This window comes from Megalops cyprinoides, chromosome 15 (assembly GCF_013368585.1).
Source record: "Megalops cyprinoides isolate fMegCyp1 chromosome 15, fMegCyp1.pri, whole genome shotgun sequence".
NCBI lineage: Eukaryota > Metazoa > Chordata > Actinopteri > Elopiformes > Megalopidae > Megalops > Megalops cyprinoides.
Genome location: NC_050597.1, coordinates 30,058,057 through 30,079,378, shown reverse-complemented (window position 1 = coordinate 30,079,378; position 21,322 = coordinate 30,058,057). Strand labels below are relative to the sequence as shown.

General features: G+C 45.2%; 1 protein-coding gene across 1 annotated transcript; it reads right to left on the bottom strand.

Moving 5' to 3' along the window:
* Positions 1–5,383: 5,383 nt before the first annotated feature.
* pprc1 (PPARG related coactivator 1) lies at positions 5,384–19,699 on the bottom strand. The gene is made up of 15 exons (XM_036546095.1): positions 19,603–19,699; positions 16,308–16,442; positions 15,153–15,305; positions 14,163–14,249; positions 12,029–14,006; positions 11,571–11,624; positions 9,499–9,559; positions 8,710–8,777; positions 7,912–8,578; positions 7,434–7,622; positions 6,570–6,654; positions 6,360–6,481; positions 5,927–6,078; positions 5,673–5,812; positions 5,384–5,562 (listed from the first exon to the last, which is right to left on the bottom strand). The coding sequence occupies exons 1-14, from the start codon at positions 19,681–19,683 to the stop codon at positions 5,712–5,714; spliced, it is 3,933 nt and encodes a 1,310-aa protein (XP_036401988.1). The 5' UTR covers positions 19,684–19,699; the 3' UTR covers positions 5,384–5,562; positions 5,673–5,711.
* Positions 19,700–21,322: the final 1,623 nt, after the last annotated feature.

The following is a 21,322-nucleotide window of genomic DNA, read 5'->3' as shown; positions in this document are numbered from 1 at the left end:
TAGGAAAGAATGCTTTAAAATTATTATTTTCATTATTGATGTCAAATATGCCGTAAGTGTTTATTTTATCATAATAATAAACGTGTCTAAATTATTTTTAATGCCTTTTTTCAGAAAACATATTGCTTAGAGCGCTGCTGTTTTCTATGCTAATTACCGGATTTACACATGCGCAATAAAAATGAAGGTTTCTTAAAGGGCTGTGCACATTAAAGTGATGCGACAGTATGGATGGATCAACCGGAGAGTTATGCGAAATTATTTCACATGTGAGAGCTCTGTACCAGCTGTATAACTAAACGATTTGTTGTATGATTTTTATGAGCGTTCACATTACAACACCCTCTGAAGTCAAAACCTTCCAATAAAAGAGAAATTCCAGGGGAGATGACAAGCTGAACCACCAGAGCTAGGAAAAGACCCCTGGTCCACTGCTCCACAATGCAGTGACATTAAGATATCGATAAAGTGCTGGCCCTTGTAGTGTGACAGAAATATTTAATTAATGTGACTGCAACAACATCATTTATAATGTCACAAGCTTTGTCTACTATGGAGTATACCCTTAGCCAAACTCAGTCTCAACAGAATTTGCCCTCAGGGCCCACTAAAACAGCATAATTTATGGGTCCTGAGCTTCACAGTTGTTTCCTACTCACGAGGACTGCCCAACAGTGGAGTCACTTATGAACCAAACTGGTGGTTCATGGTATGGCATACTAGTGGAAAAGGGGTACAAGACCTATATGAGTACAGGGATATTATCAATATGAGCTATATCATTATTTCAAATGGACATGTAACTGTTAGTGTGTATAACACCACATTTTGTCAAGAGCAAGACAAAACATAGTTTGGGACAGGCACATAAATTTCTACCTTGCGCTTTCAAGGTAGAAAACACCTCATAATTTACAGTACTAGAAAATATAACAGACCAAGGATGTAGAATTCACATCTGTAACTATGACTAAGTGTTCTTAGTGCAATTACTACAGGGAAAAATGAAGGCAATTGCACTGTTGTGTTGAAACAGTGAAAGTACATTTCATTCATCTGCTAGGTATTTCCAACATGACCACAGTATTGGTCAATGATTGAAGACATGCAACACATGATAACACTTGTGTCCTAACCCATACATCCTCTAATTCTGGGCCACCCGCCCAAAGCAGAAGCAATTCTCCCTTCCCCATATGAATTTATTATAAGAAGGTCTATGTACCTGCCTATGTACCCAACGTAAATTAGACATTGGACTCCACCCCTCCCTTGGATAACCGAGCAAAAACGCATGCTTTTACCAGAACCCAATCTATTTAACAAAATTTCAGCTCTTCCCTTTTTAAGACATGTAGCTGGATTTTAAAACTGTATTTAGTTTCTCTTTTTGGATGAAAATTTTATTAATATTAATGCTCTTTTTAACTAGAACCCCAACCTAACCCTAAAATCCTAACCCTAACTCCAATCCTAAAACCCTAATCTTAACCCCAATCCTAAATCCTAACCCTAACCCCACCCTCACCCCAACCCCAAACCCTCACCCTAACCCTAACCCTAACCCCCTAAACCCCAACCCGAACTCCAACCCTCTAAACCAGTGCTTCCCAACCGTCTCCTGGAGGACCCCCTGCCCTGCATGTTTTAGATCTCTCCCTGCTCCAACACAGCTGATTCAAATGTTCAACTGGTTATGAACTCCTGAAGCTCCTTAATAACAAACTGATCATTTGAATCAGCTGTGTTGGAGCAGGGAGAGATCTAAAACATGCAGCGCAGGGGGTCCTTCAGGAGATGGTTGTGAAACACTGCTCTAAACTATAACCCTAACCCCAACTCCAATCCTAAAATTCTAACCTCTAATCCCTAACTCTAGACTCAACACCTCTCTCCAATACTGCGCATGAGTGTGTACACAAGTGTGTATGTGTGTTTGGCCAGGTGCGGTGGTGGGGACTGTGCGTGTCCCTTCGGGCCCCAGGGGTTTGCCGCCCCCCCCCCCCCACCTTATTTTTTGGGAAACGGGGTCCTTCTCTGACTCCCTGAAACCTTAAAACACCCTAAAATCACCCTAACCCTAACCCTAAACATATTTCCTCACCCCACTGTCAACAAAACACAACAGTTATATCAAAGACACGATATGACTTTAAAAACAACCAAAATACTACATGAAGCAATACTATTCACCATAGACATAGACTGCCTGTACACAAACATCAATATGACAGCAGTCAAGACCTGGATGGAGAAGTATCTGGATGACAGCAGACCGGACACATTTCACATTTCTCCTACAACTACTGGAAATCAGCCTGACCAAGAATGACTTCGAGTTCAAAAAGGCGTTCTTCTTAAAGACTAGTGGCACGGCTATGGGCAAAAAATTTGGGAGGAGACTGTTTTTGAAAAATGCCAAACTACCCACAAATTACTTCAGATACTTAGACATATGGAGAACATGAACACATAGCCTAGAGGATTTCACATAATTCATACAAATTCTCAACACACACCACATATCCATAACAGTGAAATGTACCACACATAACCAACAAATAGGCTTCCTAGACACCACCGCTTACAAGGGGCTAACATTCTCCTACACATACACTAGACTGCAAAGTCTACTTTAAGGATATGGACACACATGCATAATTACACAAAATCAGTCTCCACCCAAAACACACATTCAAGGTCCTGATCAAGTCTCAACTGCTCAGGTTCAGCATGATCTGCAGCCATCAATCAGACTTTCAGGAGGCTACTAAAACCCTCTTCAGAGCCCTAAAACCAAGGGGGTATTCCAGGTCCTTCCTCAGAGGGATCAGGAAGACCTTCTTGAACAGAAAACAGGACGAAAGGAAAATCATCCCACTAATCACCACATATTCAGCATTCAGCCAGATGGCCAACAACAGGATCAAAAACAACATTGCAGAGATATTGGGAAGGACACGCGTGCTCCAGGAGTACCAAATCATCTCTGCATCCAAAAGCCTGAGGAACCACTTAATAAGAAGCAAACTTCCGGGAATGAACATGGCACCCATACAAGGCCCAATATTTTACAAACAACTCACGACGATCAAGAGTGACACCACAAACACAACATACCTCATCAAACAAAGACTCACAGAAAACACAAACAACTGCATATATGTCATAATGTGTAAACACTGTGACATTAAATATGTGGGAGAAACAAGGAACACAATTAGAACCAGGCTAGCACAACACCTATATAATATCAAAAACCATAGAGACATGGACACACACCTAGTGTGTGGCTCAGTTCATTCAACATGGACTCGGGGCACTAGAAATATCAGGCCTACAAACAAACAACAATTGGACACAGAAGGAAAAACGAAAAACAGAAACCACTGGACAAGAAACACTGAACATCAGATTTCCAGGAGGATTGAACAAAAGATAAGAACACGCACAAGGACACAAGGGACAAAGCCCTAACTAAAGCCCTAGCCCTGGTCCTAGCCCTAACTAAAGCCCTAGCCCTGGCCCTGGCCCTAGCCCTAACCCTAACTGAAGCCCCAGCCATAAAACCCTAACCCTAAAACCCTACCCCTACCCCTAACCCTAAAACCAAAACCAAGACTGATGAGAAGCACTGTCTCTTTTGAACATTGTCTACTAGTCCAACACTGAATGAAAAATTAAGTCCATAGTGCTTTTGAGGAGGTACAAATCATACTTGCATCATTAGTAGCTCAGTTGAAGTGGACTGCAGGAGGTTCGTAGCTATTTCTACCACCAGGCTACTGAAACAAATGGGAGCCCGAGGACACACCCTTTGGCAGGCCATCAGACGCCTATCTGAAGCTGCAGACAGAAGCAGCAACTGGCTACGGCTAAAAAGAAAAGATAACATCTGGGCTGCACACTGACCGACAGCAAAAGAGGTAAAGGCAGATGGGGGTGACCTGTGGCTGCAAGGTTCACCGTTGAGCCCTCTGGAGATGTCGTGGGCCCATAAAGGAAACATCAAGGAAAGAGGGTGCCCACCTGATGACCCCAACAATGTTTTTACCCCTGATCCCCTACTCAACACCTCAAGACTGCCAGTTACTCAGGGATTTTAACATCTAGTCCTATCTGCTTGGCTGTCCAAGGAGGAATGCATGGGTATAACAGATACAATGTGCTCCTTAGGAGTAATCCCCTACAGAGCACAGACCTCTAAGGAGTTTCAGTGGATTGCAAGTAGGCATAATGTCTTGGAATCATGAACTGGAAGACTGAGGACAGAAAATGAACAGCTTCAGCCACTTAGATGTTGATGTTGATGTTGGGGGAAAATGGCACGCAAATCTGGGCAGTGTGTATACACTATTTAAGAGCTGTGCCCTTTAAAGTTCCGACTTTCTGGGAATCTGTCTTTTCAAAAGCTTCTACCTGATTTATGCAACCCCATTTTGGAAAAGACAAATGCATACTGTCTCACCTTATATTTAGGGTGGGGAATGTGAAATATTGTGTGTCTGCATTCACATCTTACCGTTTTGGTGATTATTGGTGGTTATTGTTGACTCCTATGGTTTTTTGCTTGTGTTGTACTCTGCCTCACTTACAAGTCACTTTGGATAAACGTGTCTGCCAAATGAATATATGTAAATGTAATTGTAAAATGACATGGTACAGATGCAATATAGCATTTTACAGCTTTACAACTTTACTGTTTTACAAAACCTTTTTTGAAATAAAATGTGTGTGTGAATCATTGCACCTGCAAGACGTGTCAAAGTGACATGAGTGTAACAAATAAATATGACTCCCTCATTATGACTGGAGGCATTTATTTGATGTTGGGCCCTTAGTCATAGCTGCTGTCATATTTATTTGCTACAACTCATGACACTTTATTCTTGCTTCTAAGAAGTTTGAGTGACTCCTGCAATACAGTATGAGGAAATAACTTTCCATTGCCTGAAACCTGTTGTTTTACTACACCAAATATGAAAGAAAGAAGGAAAACCCACTAGTGGCAATAATGACATTGCATCCATGCACATACACAAGAAACACACCAAACTATTTCATTTCTTTTGGGGTATTTATTTAGGTTCAAAGTTCCTTTAGCATTAGGGAATGCAGCAGTTCATCAGCATTCTTCATAGTTTCCCTCCATTTTTAAAACTTTTTAATCTGCACCAAACATTCTGCATACCATTTCCATATGCAAATGACATTTAAATAAATCCTTCCTTTATAAAAATTATTAACTTTTTAAATTTTTTTTGAACATATTCATTTTTTTTGCTTTTACTTTTTTTCTTACAAATCTTCACTTCAATAGAAGGTGTAAGCTTGCAGAAATAAATTCAGGGAAAAAAAAAAAAAACAAAAAAACATGGGAGATGGGAAAAGGCGGCGCGTAGGGGCGGTGACCTGCGCACGGCTCTGAGGTAATGCATCGACTCCCTCCACCACAGACGTTCTACTATGACCAGATATTCAGCTCTTGTGTTCCTTCGGTTCTTGTTCTGGTTGGTGATATGTTTCTATGTCTACTGTGACACAGTTCATTTTAGGCCACACCTGATAAAGAGTAATCACAATGGGCCAGCCAATCAGAATACTTTGTTTCAACAATGGCAGAAGCAGCACTTTCAGTGTGGAAAGCAGAGAGCTAAACACCTGGTCCTTACATTGAGAATCTGCGCCTCCTCCAGACTGCTCTCTGGGTGTTACCTCCTCAATCCCTTCTGGGCCTGCTTAAGTAAAGTGTCAAAGTCTAGTGCATCAAACTTGCCTCTTGCTGGCAATGGGTCGAATTCCCGATTAGAATCTGAAACGAGAGAGAAAAACAATGTCATTCATTTTAGAGGTCAGCAACAATAAGGAATCGAGAGGACACGAGAGCAGGTATGGCGATGTAGTGGAACAGGGTGTATTGACTGACCTAGGTCAGCGTAGCTGGTTTTGCAGAACTGCCGGCGACCCCCAAAGCAGAGGTCAAAAGGCAGCTCGTCGGGCTGCCGGAGCTTGCTCCCATTCTCAATGGCTGCAAACGCATCATTCGTGTTGTAGTATGTAACAAAGCCGTAGTTGTCCCTGCAAGAGAGCGGCATTTCACAGTCATCTGCAAGCTATCCAAAGTAGTGGCAATGTGTCCATCAACAGTGCACTGTAAGCTGTAGGGTCAGGGAAGACAGATCTGACAGCCACCGAGGAATTTCAAGGTAATGCTGAATGCACTGGAAGGAGGAAGAGATAGTTACAAAGTTTAAAAGTTAGTGTTGAGTCTGTCAGGAGGAATCCAGCTTGAGGGAGTGCAGGGGCTGAATATATGCATCACAGCAGAATGTTTGCAGCTGGTGCTCTCCGCCTCTTACCCGTGGTCTCTGAAATGTAGAGTGCAATCCTCAATCTCCCCATAGAGCGAGAAACGCTCCTTCAGCTCCTTCCGGGTCATCCCCCCGCGGATTCTGCCCACGTACACCACTCTGCGCTCCTCCTGAAACAAAAAGGGGGGTCAAGCCCAAAGCAGGGGAGGATGGGGGCGAGGAGAGGGCGAACAGCACAGGGGATACCTATGTACTTACAATGGCCTTTTCCTTGCGCGTTTTCGTGTCGTCGTGTTGGAAACGATCCCTAGAGTCATGCCGGTAGCCTTGCCTATGATTTGGACTGTGGAGAGAGAAGAAAAAGAAAAAAAACCTCACTATATGTCCGGTCTCATTTCTTTGGCTTCTTAACATGTTAAACGGAAAAGTGATAACATTCCCAATGAATATATCCTATCAAGAGGAAAATATGGAAAACATTGATTTTTTTTAATCATAGTTGGTTTATGAAGACTACAGATAAGTACTGGTTTTACTTAAACTGTGGAGAAAGGAGTAATATTGGAAACGTCAGGAAAGATCAGGAATATCTTCAAATAAACCAGCACCCCTTTAAAAACCACTGAACATCTTCCTGAAAACACACTCTTCTAAGGTCCAAGTGGTGCTTAAGGTCAGTCCTACGGAAAATTATCAGTGGTTCAGTGTACGTTTAGCATTTAGAAAGTATATCCATAATTTGGCGCTACTTTGAGGTTTTATGGAAAAAAGGGCAATTAAGCATTTCAAAGTGGACCCAGCGGAAATATTTAGATGGATGTACAGACTACATACCAAATTAATGGGTCTCTCAAGTGTTCTTTTATGGCTACTTTGTGCATTCAACTGAAAGCCTTCCCTGAGTTTTACTTTCACACAGAGACACCCAAGGTACCTATTGTAATAACCTCAAGCAGCCATTGTACCCAGACAGGCTGCTGGAACAAGTTGACTGGACAAGCATAAAATTGTATTTAACTCTAAAGGCTCACTACTCACTACTAACAATTGAAGCAGATACCTAGTGTGGCGGCAGCACCTGGTGTGCAACCCTTGCTGGTGGGAGGGCGGAACTGCACTAACCTGTGGCGGCTGCTGCCCCACCAGTGTGGGGCACGCCCCTGTGGGGACCGCGAGCGAGAGCGGCTCCACGACCCTGAGCGCGAGCTGGAGTAGGAGTAGCGGCGCCTGCGGGGGGGTGAGCGTGGGGGCGAGCGGGAGCTGGAGCTGGAGCCGGAGGAGGAGCTGCTCTCCGAGCGGCGGGACCGGAACCTGCCGGAAAAGGGACTTTGGTTAGCGCTTTTAGTGGTGCGCCTGAGGACGAGACTCACACAATCTGACAAAAGACAGAGTGCTGCGAACAGAAAGGGGGGGACTTAGAGTGGAACTGCTGCCAGCCACTGACAATTGCCCAGTGGAACATTAATGTATTTTAAGACTGAGAAACCAGGGCAGCGTTCTGCCTAACATGCAATAAAGTGTAAGAAACTGTTTATGTGTATTCGATGATTCGCAGCAAGGATAGAAGGTTAATCACTATGAGCCACACAAACTGTGGTACCTTTTCCTGGGTGGGGACCGGGACTGTGATCGTGAATGGGACCGGGACCGGGATTGCGACTGTGACCTGGACCTGGACCGTGAGCTGGACGCAGAGCTGTTGGAGTCAGAGCTGGGAGATCTGACCCTGTAATGTGTGTCTGCCCGGCCTCTCCCTCTCCCTCTGCTGGGGGGGCTGGCGGCCCTCTTGGAGCAGCTGAATGTGCTCACGTTCTCATGACGCTTCTCTTCCGGCCCTGCAGTGCCAGCCTCCGGCCTGGAGGGGGAGCTCTCTGGGGACAGCAGGACAGAGCTTACTGGAGCTCCTGCCCCGGGCTGAGTCCTGTGATCCAGAGGCTGGTTTTTTGCAGGGGTCGCAGTGGGGGAGGGCCGCCCGATGGCCTTGATGGTGATGCTGGGCTGCCATTTCACGTTCCAGCGCCTGCCCAGCTCGCTCACTGAAGACTCCTTCACAGGGAGGCAATAGTCATGGTCTGTTGAGACCGCAGGCTGAGCGGGTGCGCCGGGCTTAGCGGGCCTGCTGCCGGCTGTGCTGACGGAGAGGGGTCGGGGCTCCATCTGGATGGCCTTGGGCAGTGACTGCTTGAGGCCCTTGGGGTTCCCCAGCAGGGCCACTGGAGCCAGAGGCTTCCAAATCTGATGTGGGGGAGTGGCAGGAGGGGTGAGCTCTGAGGACAGAGGAGGGGCAGACAAACTTAGTAAAGAAATGTTAAAAATCTGTACTAAGACAGGTGTGGGGAAAGGAAAAGTAAACTACTGCAGCAGTCACTGATGGGGCAGACAGAGCAGGCTTACTCACCAGCGGTGCTCCCCAAGTCCAGCATCCGCACATGCTCCAGTGATTTCCTGTCTGACTGCAGCTCCGAACTGTCAACAAGAAACACGACGCCCATGTCACCCCGGCGGCAGAACACAGCACCGCCCCACTCTCGCCCACACACATCTACGGCACCCCACCGCAAGTGGCATACATAACAAACTCAGCTCCCAGAAGAGAAGAGCCGTCACCAAACCTTAAAAAGGGTTTCTGCCAAGGCCGTTTCCCACTGGTCCTTAAAATCTTCACACCTTTGGTGGTGCTCAAAGCCTTCACCTCAACAGTAATGCTCTTGCATATTCTCACAAAATTTGTCTTTGACAGTTCAGGTGTGGGGGAAGTTCATATTACACAAAAACAAGCTGTTTCCTGTTTTCTCACCTATTCACTTCCTGTTCTGCTATGCTACAAAAAAATACCCACCACATTTCAGTGCCCAAAATATGTGACCATGCTTTAGAACAATAGCAAGTATGAGCCACATGAAGAACTCAATCTAAAACAGACCTCTACCTAAAATAGAACTCAATGTAAAAACAGCACAGCTCATCACTGCAAAGGGGAAAAAAAAGGTGCCATCTGAGGGGTGCACCTAAAATCAGAGCACCCTTACTGGCCACTTTCGACTCGACTGTGTTTTCGGGCCTGTGTTTGTTGGCCCTCCTGTTTGCGGCAGGTCTTGGTAAAAGCCAGGGGCAAAGCGCACCGTGCTATTGGTGCAGAGCAGCGCGTGAGCTGTAGGGTAACTCCACCCCCTGTCCTCATACTCACCCCGAGCTTCCTACAGCGGCTGCTCTACCACAGACCTCCGGAACCCTCTGCTCCTCTTTAGCTGGAAAAAGACAGGGAAGTCGGGCGGGTCAGTGGGCCAGTCAGGGCGGAGGGTGTGTCCCCCCACTCCCCCTGCTTGCTTTCACAAACCCCTGCCCCTCTCCATGCAGACAGCAGGGCATGGGAGCTTTGTCAGTGACATAGTGGGCAAGGAGAAATCACACTTTCACAACTGACACAACAAACTCAGCCTGGACTGGAATATCTTTCTTTATTCATTTTTTTAGAGTAAGTGTACATATGGTTTCCGAGGTGATCTGGATCTGACATCCTTGTTAAGACTACTTGACATTCAGCCGCTCCACGCAAATAACATTAACAAACAGGTCTTGAAGCTTGTAAGTGATATCAGCCATCGGTCAGAGAGACGCACACTAGCCCACAGGCACTGACCCGGGGGCAGTAACCGTCGCTACAGCCCACCCGCGCCCAGCTGCTCTCCCCTGAGGCTCACGGACACGCTCAGACAAAGACGGCACACAGAGGGTTAAAATAGATTTGCAGACAGGGCAGAATTCCAGCAGTTCAGACAGCATGAGTGTTTAACAGCTGTTCTGACCACACAGCAGCTTCTCTTAAAGGGGCCACGCACTCCCCGTTTCCCCCTGGCTGTTCGTAGCCCTTTCTTCTTTCTCTTGTCTAATATACGTCTTTGGTATCATTTACTTGACAGAAGAATAGTCAGCTGACAAATGACAGATTTGACTGTCAGCTGACATATTCAGTTCATGTATTCTATTTATTGAAATGGGACTGTAAAAGCAATTTTACAATGCAATATATAGTCTGTAATAAAAGAGGAGACACGACCACTCTGAAGCAGCCATTAGTATGATCACATCAAAGATATGTGGCACTCATGTGCTCATATGAAGCAATTAAACTTAATATGCATACTTAATATGTTTATATAAAGCATACTTAGATAACGATAGGCATACGAAAAAAATTAGAATCTGTCATCTATTAATCACACCTGAAAACAACCTCATACACACTGGTCCTGACAGAGCCCCCAGCAGGATCAACTGTCCTGAGGTAACCTGGTGAACCTATTATAATCCAGAAGGCGAGGCTGACATAAACCACTCAGTCCTCTCCAAAGCAGAACGGCTGGAGACTGAGTTCTGGGAGCAAGGCTTTAAAGCATGAAACAAGGGGGTCAAATGCTCAGCCAAGGGGGAAGAGGTAATCGACTGGAAAACCTTGCCAACAACAAATGTGGGGGCAGGTATTCTATACGATTTAGTATCTCAATCTGCGATGGCTGCAGAGATCAAACGTTCGAATAGCAAAATCACACTTTTCGTCCCCTGCACTCTGGCTGGCAATGCTACGCCAGTTGTTACAAAGATGTTTACACCTTTCACATCTTACACTTAATACCAGTTGAAATCTTATACACAGAAATTACATTCCAGTACAGATTATATTGCTTCATGTTTCACTCAAGCAAGACTCCATTTACAGCTTGTTATTAAATCAACACATGTTGGTACCAGTCCTATACAATATTTTTAAATCTAACAAAATTAATCCCCTAAAATCTAGGATCGGGTATAAGTTCACATCATGTTTTATGTTCTTCACATGAGAGAAAATCAACTGCTTACATCTAGTGGCAATAAACAAGCAAGCAGGCACACACTGATTGGTTCCAAACATAAAACATCTATCTTCAAATTCACTAGTTAGCCAGCACCATGTTAACACTTAGTGTGCACCCACTTCACTGCTGTTCTAAAGCTGAGGCATTTCCGTTAGGCTGAATCACCCCACAATATTTACTCCAGCTGATGTGATGTTCCAAAACATCCCACAAAACTGCAAGATGGTGCCAAGAACAAACCCTGTCACCAACTGGCTTGCATGCTGTCGATCATACCGAGCAAAGGGATCTGGAGTGTAAAGCTACACTTCCTTGTGTTACAAAACCGCTGAAAGCAATTCGATCACTCCACTCTGAGCTTGTCACCCTGCATTTCTGCTAGGCGGCAGCAGCAGCGACTCACCTTGGGTCTCTTCAAACTGCTCCAGCAGGCTGGCGAGGTCCGCGGCTTCGATTCCTGCGAGAGGCCAGTCAGTTAACACATCATTAACAGCAAGTCATTACTGCGTGCAGCCGGTGATGGCCTGAACCCATTAGCGTACCGAGACGGAAAAGGCCTCATCTGATGACACAGGCCGGAAGCATCCCTAATGATCCTCTGTAAACTGTGATTAGTGGATGTTGAACACTTGTTACTGCAGCAGCAGAAATATTACTTTAGATATTAATCAAAATCCCCCACTTTGCACTGACAATGTTGTTATTGTTGCAAATTCATCTTGATAAAGGCGTACTAATTAACAAGTTTATTCATCCACCCAAACAGCTACTCCATCTGCTGTCTCTGAAAAAAGGCTCTGCGGCCTGGGCATTAGCTCTGACTGCAATTCCTATCGGCCAATCCTGCCCCTTCATGCTCACCTATCTCACTGGTGAAGGCCTGGATGAGATCCACTGTGGAGTCCTCCTTGGCTGCAGGGGGCTCCTGGACTGGGGTTAGGTTCTTCTTTGTTGGATGCTGTGGGCTGATGGTTCGGGCCTGTGTTGGGAGGCTGGGCAATGCCGCTGAAGGCTGGGGGCGGGAGGCAGCAGTGGTGTTATCTGTGGAGATGGGAGGATCGGCAGGCGGCACAGCCATCTTCTGGACGGCCGGATCAGGCTGTGGCTGCTGCTTTGCGGTCTCTGTAGTGGTCTCAGTCACAGGTGCACTGGGGCAATGAGGCTCGGTGGTGAGAGAGGGACGAGCCTCCAGAGTGGGTACTTGGAGAGCAGCTCCGACAGACTGGCCCACTGTGGGTATGGGTCCCTGTGGAGGCTGCTCTCTCGCACCCAGAACACCTGGCTCCTGGCTTACCACCTGCCTGGTGGTGCTCTGTAGTGACGTGGCTTTGATAGTGTGCTCGGATTTGGCTGCTGGGAGAGAGTTTCGAGCAGGGCCAGACGGTGGGGTCTGGCAGACCTGTGGCCCTGGTGTCAGTTCCTTCTGGGAGGTGGGCTGGTTCAGCAAGGTTTCCGGTGTGGTCAGGGTTGATGAGGTCTGAGCAGGGCTCAGTTTTGGCCGAGGGGTGGGGGTCTTGCTGGAGGCCAGTGCAGACCCCAGGGGAACCAGAAGAGCTTCGGGAACTGGAGGGGCACAGGTACCCACAGGCTGCCATGCGGGTGTGACGTCAGGCATGGTCCTGGTCGCCTGGGGGACTGGTGCTCTGCGGGGGTCACGGGGGTTTTGCTCCAGCAGGCAGGGGATTGGGGGCAACTCCTTAGGGGGTTCGGGGAGGGTGGGCCACCTGGAGCTGTGGTCCTCCTCCTTCTCCTTGGGAGCCGGCTTCTTCTTCTGTCGCAACAGCCGGTATTGCTGGAGGCTCAGTGGCTTGGGCTTGGATTCATTCTGCTTGGAATCTGAGGTCTCTTCATAAACGGTGGCTTGTTTGCCATCAGCCTCAGCTTTAGTTCCAAGAGGCTGCTCAGAAGCCAATTCCTTCGACTGGCAGTTGGATTCAGTCAATTGGGAGTTTGACTGTGCAGTTTTCCCAGCAAGTTCCATTGACGGCTTTGGCACAGCGCTCTCTGGTTCATGGATTTGCTGCGTTTCAGGTTGCTCAGTCTGTGTTTCAGGCTGCACTTTCGATGGTGTTTCTGTCTGTGCAGAGGTCACAGGAAGGGCAAAGGTCACCCTCTTCTTTTTCTTTGAGGACTGGCTGCCAGTCTCCAGGGGCTTTTCGGGTAGAGGTTCAGTGGGCTTGTTCAATGTGGCACTCCTCAACACCCGCCCCTCGCCGCGCCCTCCCTCCTCGTCTTTCCGTTTCTTTTTCCGGCGTGAGGGGCGCTTTTGGGAGGCCTCCTCCTTGGGCCGCTCAGTGATCGCCTTCTCGTCGCTGCCTTCAGTGGCCGGCGTGGAGTCGTGCGGGTGGTCCGGCTCAGCGGGGGCATCTTTGCCCGTAGCCTTGCTGGGATCCCACTCTTCCTCCGGCACCCTCTGCTCGGATTCGGCTGCCCCTTCCTCGGCCAGCGCCAGGGGGAGGCTCAGCCCGGGAATGCGGAGGATGGGCTCACCCTGCTCCCCCTGGTCCACCACCTCCAGCAATATCCCACCTTCTGGCAGCACCTGCTCACCGCCCTCCTCTGCCTGCTCCAGGCATACGGGCACGCAGTATGGGTGCATGCTCTTCACCAGGTCACACAGGGACACGGACACATAGTCCCCTTCTTGCTCCAGGGACAGCGGGACCCCCCAGTCGAACGAAGCCAGAGACAGAGGGGCGTCGCCCAGGCCGCTGTCTTCCTCCTCGCCGTCACTCCTCTGCGTGGCCACATCCATCGGACCCCGGGGGCTGTTTGAGGGTTTCCACTGGGGGCTCTCCTCTGTGGTCTTCCACTGTCTTTCTGAGCCAAAGCCCTCCACCTGGGAAAGCAAATTACCCCCGATTATCCGCTTACACCAGGAACCACAGAGGACATCATTATCTGGGAGTTAATCTTAATCTCAATGTACATCTGGAACATGGCAAGTCCCTGTTCTGTTAGATGGGACCTCTCAATGAAAGCAGGAATGACTCACCTTTCCAGCCGAAGAGGTCACAGACTTGAAAATGCAGACAGGCTCCCTATCTGAAGGGGACATGGGCAAATTCAGGAGTCTCCTCAGCTGGAACAGGAAGGGTACGAAGCAGAACACTCAAATTACATTTCAAAAATGTGGTGGACATTGAACAGTTCCAAACAAAAAGAAAAAGGGAAAAAACTGTTCTGCCCTGACCAACTGAATGGTCATAATCAAATCCAAAACAAAAGTTACATAACAATTCCCTCAGTGCCTCATGTCACAGCAAAAGTATTTGAACTGAATGAGTGGGTAGAGGGATTTAAGTAACTGAGCCACAACCCTCCCCTGAACTCCACTAAAGCAAGGCTAGTCAGGCCTGGGCCTGGAGGTCAGTACTAACCCCTTCTCCCACTGACAGAATCTAAACACCCACTTTTTCAGATCTTGGAGCGGCCATGACGGAGGCCAACTCAGAGTGTTAGGCCTGACAACAACTTCACTCACACGCAACAAAAGGGGATAAAGGCAGATGACAGGCTTACAATACTACAATACTATGTTGTCTGGGATTGCAAACTTCTTCCAGTTAGTGGCTAGCTGGTGTACTTGTGACATAGATGCCACATACAACACAGAGCCAACGACCATCACAAGCACATCATCAGCCAGCTTCTGAACGCTTCACTTCCCTGTGTTATTTAACATGGATTATGATACAACATCAGGTCTCATTTCAGAAAAATCATGGCAACCTTCCTTAGTTTGTGCTTAAATTCTTGACCCTGTCCTATGGCCCAGTGTGTATAAGAGGCAAACCCACAACTCTTAACTTCAGCCTGAATAAACCAACCATTGCCTGACTTGGCTGAGCAAGTTCAGCTTCTGTATTCAAAACTGAGTGGTGGTTGGCTTGGAGCCAGTTACAAATCCTCCTGCACTGGGGTCCTATCCTATCAGCACCATGTGAGAGGCTGTGGGACAGGTGAGGAGGCAACCGGGACTCACCGGAGACTGCTCTCTGACCTTCTGACCCGACAAGAACTCTGCATCGGGCAGAGTGTCGAAAGGGGACAGGTTTTCATCGTCAACGTTGTCAAGTATTTCAGTGAGAGCTGTGAGCAGCGTCGCTTCGCTTTCCTCATCTAAGCGGCTTTTAGTCTGGGTAAAAAACGTGTAAAATCCATTAGTTAAGCTGTTACATTTCCTTACTGAAAAATTTATAAAAATGCTTATTCAGTTATTAGGTTCCCCATTAGCTGTTGCAAATGGGGGGGGGGCATTCAGCAGCTTTTCTTCCTTAGGTGCACACAAAACACAGATAACATGACACATGACAAACAAAGCAATAGCAACAGAAAAGACAAAATAATTAAGACAAAAATATAAAATTTCTAAAAAACTATGAATATGTAGAATGTATCTTCATGAGGCAGGAATCCACTGCATTGTTTCTTCAGTATGATACCTCAGCAAGAGCAACATACATGTTCTCTTTATAACATTTTCTTTAAAAAAGCTAGACGTTAAACCAGGCTTTTGCAACTACTAAAGAAAGAATGACCTCCATTCATGAGGGATCACAAGCAGCTCAACCAGCAGGCATTGAAATGCAACTCTAAATCTACAGTGCAAAGGCCCTCGAAGGCTGGCACCATTTCATATCAAGATTTTTCTTGGAAATATAAAATGTATAATATATATGATAAAACACTAATATATATACACTAACACACACACACACACATATAATATATATATTATATTATATTACATATAATATTATATATATATATATATATATATATTATATACTTTAAAATAATTATAATAATACTACTATTACAGGAATACTATGTATTAACAGTAAATAATAATATAGTACACTCTACATATAATATAACTGGGCAGTACAGCAGAATGACAACAGTATAGTGTACTTCTGTCAGTTAGGGATACTAGGACAAGAAGGTTCTATTTGGATCCCAAACAGTGCATCTGAATTACTTCATAAAATACCCAACTATATAAAGGAATAACATCAACCCAAAACAAAGGCAAAACAAAAATGTCAGAATTCACACATCTCACTTCCTAAAACATGATAAAACATGACTGGCTTGGCAATGGGGGTGTAAAAGTTGAGCTATAAAGGGGTCTCACGTCTACAGCGGGGTCTTCGAAGATGGACAGTATAGATGGGTCCAAACAGTCGGCGAGGGACTCTAGGGTGTCACTGGACTCAAGGCTGAGGTCTTGCACATGCTCACTGGACAGCACTCCTTGCAGCATGCCGCCCTGTGGAGAAAGAGGAACGCCAGGTCAGACCAGGCTGGGCTCAAAAAACAGGACTCACACAAATGAAAGAGACACCATATCACAGTCTACAGTCTGTGGTCAAGGATTCCAAGGTAGGTAAAGGAAAGTGTAGCCACTGCAGTGACTTGCAATATACAGTTTTGTCAATTTGGGCCAGAGACACTCCCTGTTCCCAGGCCACACAGCACCGCGCCAGCCCATGTTCCCTTACATATATAACACGCATCCTGCATAGCATTCCTTATAGCATTATTACAGAAGCATTCATATTAGTAACTTGTTTTTTGCATTACTACACTGAAAATGTGGTCACTTTGTGTTGGGAAGGCATAAGCCTTTCTGTGGTACAGTACAGTTTGTGGATTTACCAAGATGGCTTCACCCAGGAATGATGAATGTCCCCTGTACTCCCCTTCCAGGGAAGGAGAGGGAGAGTTCCACCACCTGCTCAACACCATTCTGAAGCATAAAAGTTAGTTTTGTCAGACTGTGGAATTTCAGAGTTAACGATGGCTACAGTAATTCCCCAGATGTGGGAAATGGTAAACTAAGGGTCTACAATCCATAGGATGGTGAGTCCCAAGTGACCAAGAGACTCTTTTGAATTTTACAGCCTCAATAAGGGAAACCAGAACAGCTAGATAAACAAAAGCAGCGATGATCTATTGGGCACCACCTTTAGACTGAGTAAATCTTGCTTAATGAAAGACCAGTTGGCCCCCACTACAAATTATGAGGCAACTCTGCTTCCATTTTGCACCATAAAAGCAAAAAAAGAAGGGTGGGAGGCTATATCAGCTTATGAAGTTTTAGCAGACAGCCCCCAAACAAAGGACTGCAGTTGATCAGACCAGCTCACACAGACATGAATGAAACTGTCTGACAAGCAGAATAAATCTCCATAAATGATCGAGACCCCGTGCCTGCAGACCGCCCAGTGCGCAAATGAATTCACATGAACAAATTATGCAATATGCACAATGAATTTTTTTTTTTTCTAAAATCTATAATGAAATCCAAAGTTGAAAGCTGAAAGTCAGCCGTCCAGTCAGTATGTGTCCCACAGGCTCTTCTTGTAAGCTACGAGAGCAGGCAGAGTTAAGAAAACTGTGGTGATTTAAGAGCCCAGAGAAAATGTAGAGCTCGCTGCGCCAAGTGTTTATGGATTTACCTTGCGAGGGTCATTGAGTGCACGTGTGCTTGATGCGTCTACCCAGGCATTTTCCTTGGGTTCACTTTCAAATGCTTTGAATTTTCACACAACATAAGTAATCGTAAACTCCCGTCAGATGACCATGCTGTGTTATAATTGTAAGCTACTCTCCAGACCACTTTTCAGAAACTCACAGCTGAACTCAAATTACAGTAATTTTTTGCAAATATTAGACACAAAAATTCGTTTGAAACGGACAACAAAACCAAGTAGACGGTTATTTCATAAACAAAGTAAAGAACAGAGTCCCATCCAAAGTGAACCGAGGGCATCACCACAAAAGAGTTTATCGGTAGTACTTGCAGAATTTTTAATATTCCAAGAATCGAATTCAATCCAATAAACAGAACAGGTATAACGGACATAAGAGGAAATTACGTGGAAAAAATGCGTGGACCCTCTTAATCACTGTGTCGCTGTATGAAACGGAACACTTAATGACCGGACACGTGTGCCACAGCAGTAGCATGCCGGCCGGCACATCCAAACCCACGTGTTGTAGTACAACAAGTCCTGGCGCCAGCAAGATATCAGAGTTCCTTCAACAATCATCTTGTATTTATGCAATATAAACGTTTGTAAAAGAACACATAACAGGCACCGAGGTGCAGAGAAACTGTTGTTACATCAATCCATGTAGTTAAATAGCACCTCGCTTGTGTACTAGGCGCGTCGTTGGGGCACGTGCACTCCCTTTAAGGCATCTTGCCAGCTCGTAACCATGACAGTTAGCTAGATTAGTTATCTAAATTACATACCATCCTTCGATTAAAGGACCCTAATTCCATATGTGAGAGTCTACTGGTTATGAAGCAACATTGCTATACTGGCAACTATTTTCAATAGTATCATTCAAAACTAAGGTTAGCATCATACACCACACATTCAACCACGTGTTCACTCTCTAGTATTCCAATACAAAGCAGTGGCAACATTAAAATATACATTACCAGAACGGTACAGCGGCAAAGTTACAAGCAAGCAACTCTGCTTGCATAAAACATTGTATCAAAAGCACCGATCGCAGGCACTTGCCATTTTCCGTTTGAATGCACACTAATAATCTAAGAAGAGATACAGATAAATATGGCAAAGATGTCATCCTCGCCAAATATGAGAAAAGTGATGTCTTTAGCTACCAAGGTAAAAATCGAGCTACCTGTGTGAGCAGTTTCAAATAAAATAACCTTTGCGTTTTACCCACGTGGGGATGAGTCAGTGATGAGGTAATATCTGCAGCTATCTACCTATCTGATTTAATCTGAAACATTAAAAAAAAAAACAATTTAGAAAAAGGAAGAGCAGGACAGGAAATTTATAACCAGCTAGATACTATTAACAGTTGTTCCTCTCTAGACTCCAAGCTAGGATTCAAATTTAAAACAGCATAATGCTGGTAAGGACTAGTATTTTATTTTGGTAGTTAGCTATTAGCTAGCTAGCTACTCTCAATGATGCCAGGCAGCTCGCTATTTCACAATAACCAGCTGTCAACCTTCTGATATTAAACAAATACAATCGTATTTTAAAAATATACATCTAAAACCTTACTCTAATGAAAACGTACTTAACGCACTGATGGCTAAAAAGTAGGAATTTGCACTTTTAGCCTGCTGGCTAGTTAGCTGTCTAGCCTACTAAAATGCTGCTAACGTGCCACAATTATTCAGAATTTGTATCATAGAGTCAACTCCACATCTCACACGTCTTCCTCGATGCATTTTAGACATCAAGCTATCTTGCCAATAACTACCATTTCTTCCTGTATCTACGAGTTTGGTGAGCTGGCCAGCTAGCAGCTGCATCCACGTGTCACTTGCTGTTTCAGATGCACTGGTAAACCTCTTGGATTCACACACAAACACTGACACGTGTTGTCATGTTCAAACAATGCCTCAAAACGTAATTATGAAATATTATAGTTACCTCGTCTAGTGCATTTGTGGAGAAAAGTTCCATGTTGCAGGTGGGTAAGATCTCCTCGCCTTCTCCCCACCGCGCCGCCATCTTACACAACTCTGCACTGCACATAAAGTACTAACCGACTCGCAACAGCGCAGAACCGGCGTGAAGGCACGTGGGATTTACATTCCCGGCAAAACGAAACACAAGGTCAGAGTTCAGACCCGCCTACGAGATGTGTCAACTCTCCGCAGGCAGTGCGCAGAACCTCGCAGCTCACCCGCACTAATTACAGCACGGCTAGAAATGCGTTAGGCTGCTTGATTAATTGCAATGAATTTTCTGGCTTTCTATTGTCTTGACGCGCTGGTAGAGGAAGATCCGAGAAAAAAAACAACCCATCCGATAAATAGATAAAAGACTGGCGACTTCCTGCGCAAGTAAGACTTTTGACTTCATACCTTTAGGCGTTATTGGTATGATTAGAGTGGGTTGTCCTTGCTTGCTCAAGACTTCCTATCTAGCAGTTTTCACCCAGTCTTTCAGGTAGCTATTAAGGCCATTATAGCTAATACAGCCAGTATTGGTTGCACTTGGGGGTTTAAGGTTAAAGAAGTGCTTTCCGATCTTAATCGATAAAACGCCAAATTTGGGGGAGTCCCAATGACATACTGATGACGTTTCACGTTCTCAAGCATGACCACCTAATTTCCATGCGTCCGCACGTGATTCTCAAGGATTTGCCGAATTGGTTTCAACACACTTTTTAAACTTCTTGATGTCAACTTAAAGACTAACGACATGCAATGTGCCTTTGGGGCAGCAGTCACGTAACAAGAATAGAAAGTCGATTTGATACACAAGTTATAATATCCAAAAATGATCCAAATAGCCTAATGAACAGAACAAAGACTCTGGAAGAATTGAACACATTTATGATCCATGTTCCAAATATGTATGAAGTAATAATGTAAATTCACATCATCACATCTCATTATCAAGGCCTATCCGCACGAAAAAAAAAATGTTGAACAAAAAAATAATGATGTATTAATGCACCTACACACGGTTCGCTTGTTATCTGTTCGTACACAGGATAAGATAACATGTTCAGGGGGATGTACAATAAACAGTTGTATCCCCCCTCTGTCTGAAGACAATGGTTACAGTAAACACGAGGCAGATGAAGACAGAATACTCTAATATGTCACTGTCTTCTACTATCAAATAAGGATATTGTGCTTTGATCAGCCAAAAAAAAGTCATTTCCTCCTGATACCACCCTGTCTCATTATTTTAGTTAACAAGGCTTGATTCAAAATATTCTGATTCTATTCCAATTTCAGACTGGTTTTGTTATGGCAAAGTGTGTTTTTTAGTTTTATCCCATTTCCATCCTAACATTATTATAAACGTCAAATCGGTGCCTGCTCTAAATTTTGGCACAACACCCATGACATGTAAATTCAGTCAGAGGGGATTGCAGGATGATCATCCTTAGGACCTTCTCCTGTCATCTGGAATGCAGGACTGACACAGAATCAATGAACCCATTCACTGTTCCAAACTGAATTTTGTTGGAGCCACTGTCTTGAGCACATGACTTGCTGTATAGTTTACATTAGTAGATATTTATTGTTTATAGTTTACAGACAGTTTAAATATCTTTTATTCACATACAAAACTACAGCAGAAGAAACTTGCAGCAACCTTGACAATGCATCATTAAAATACATTAAAGTAC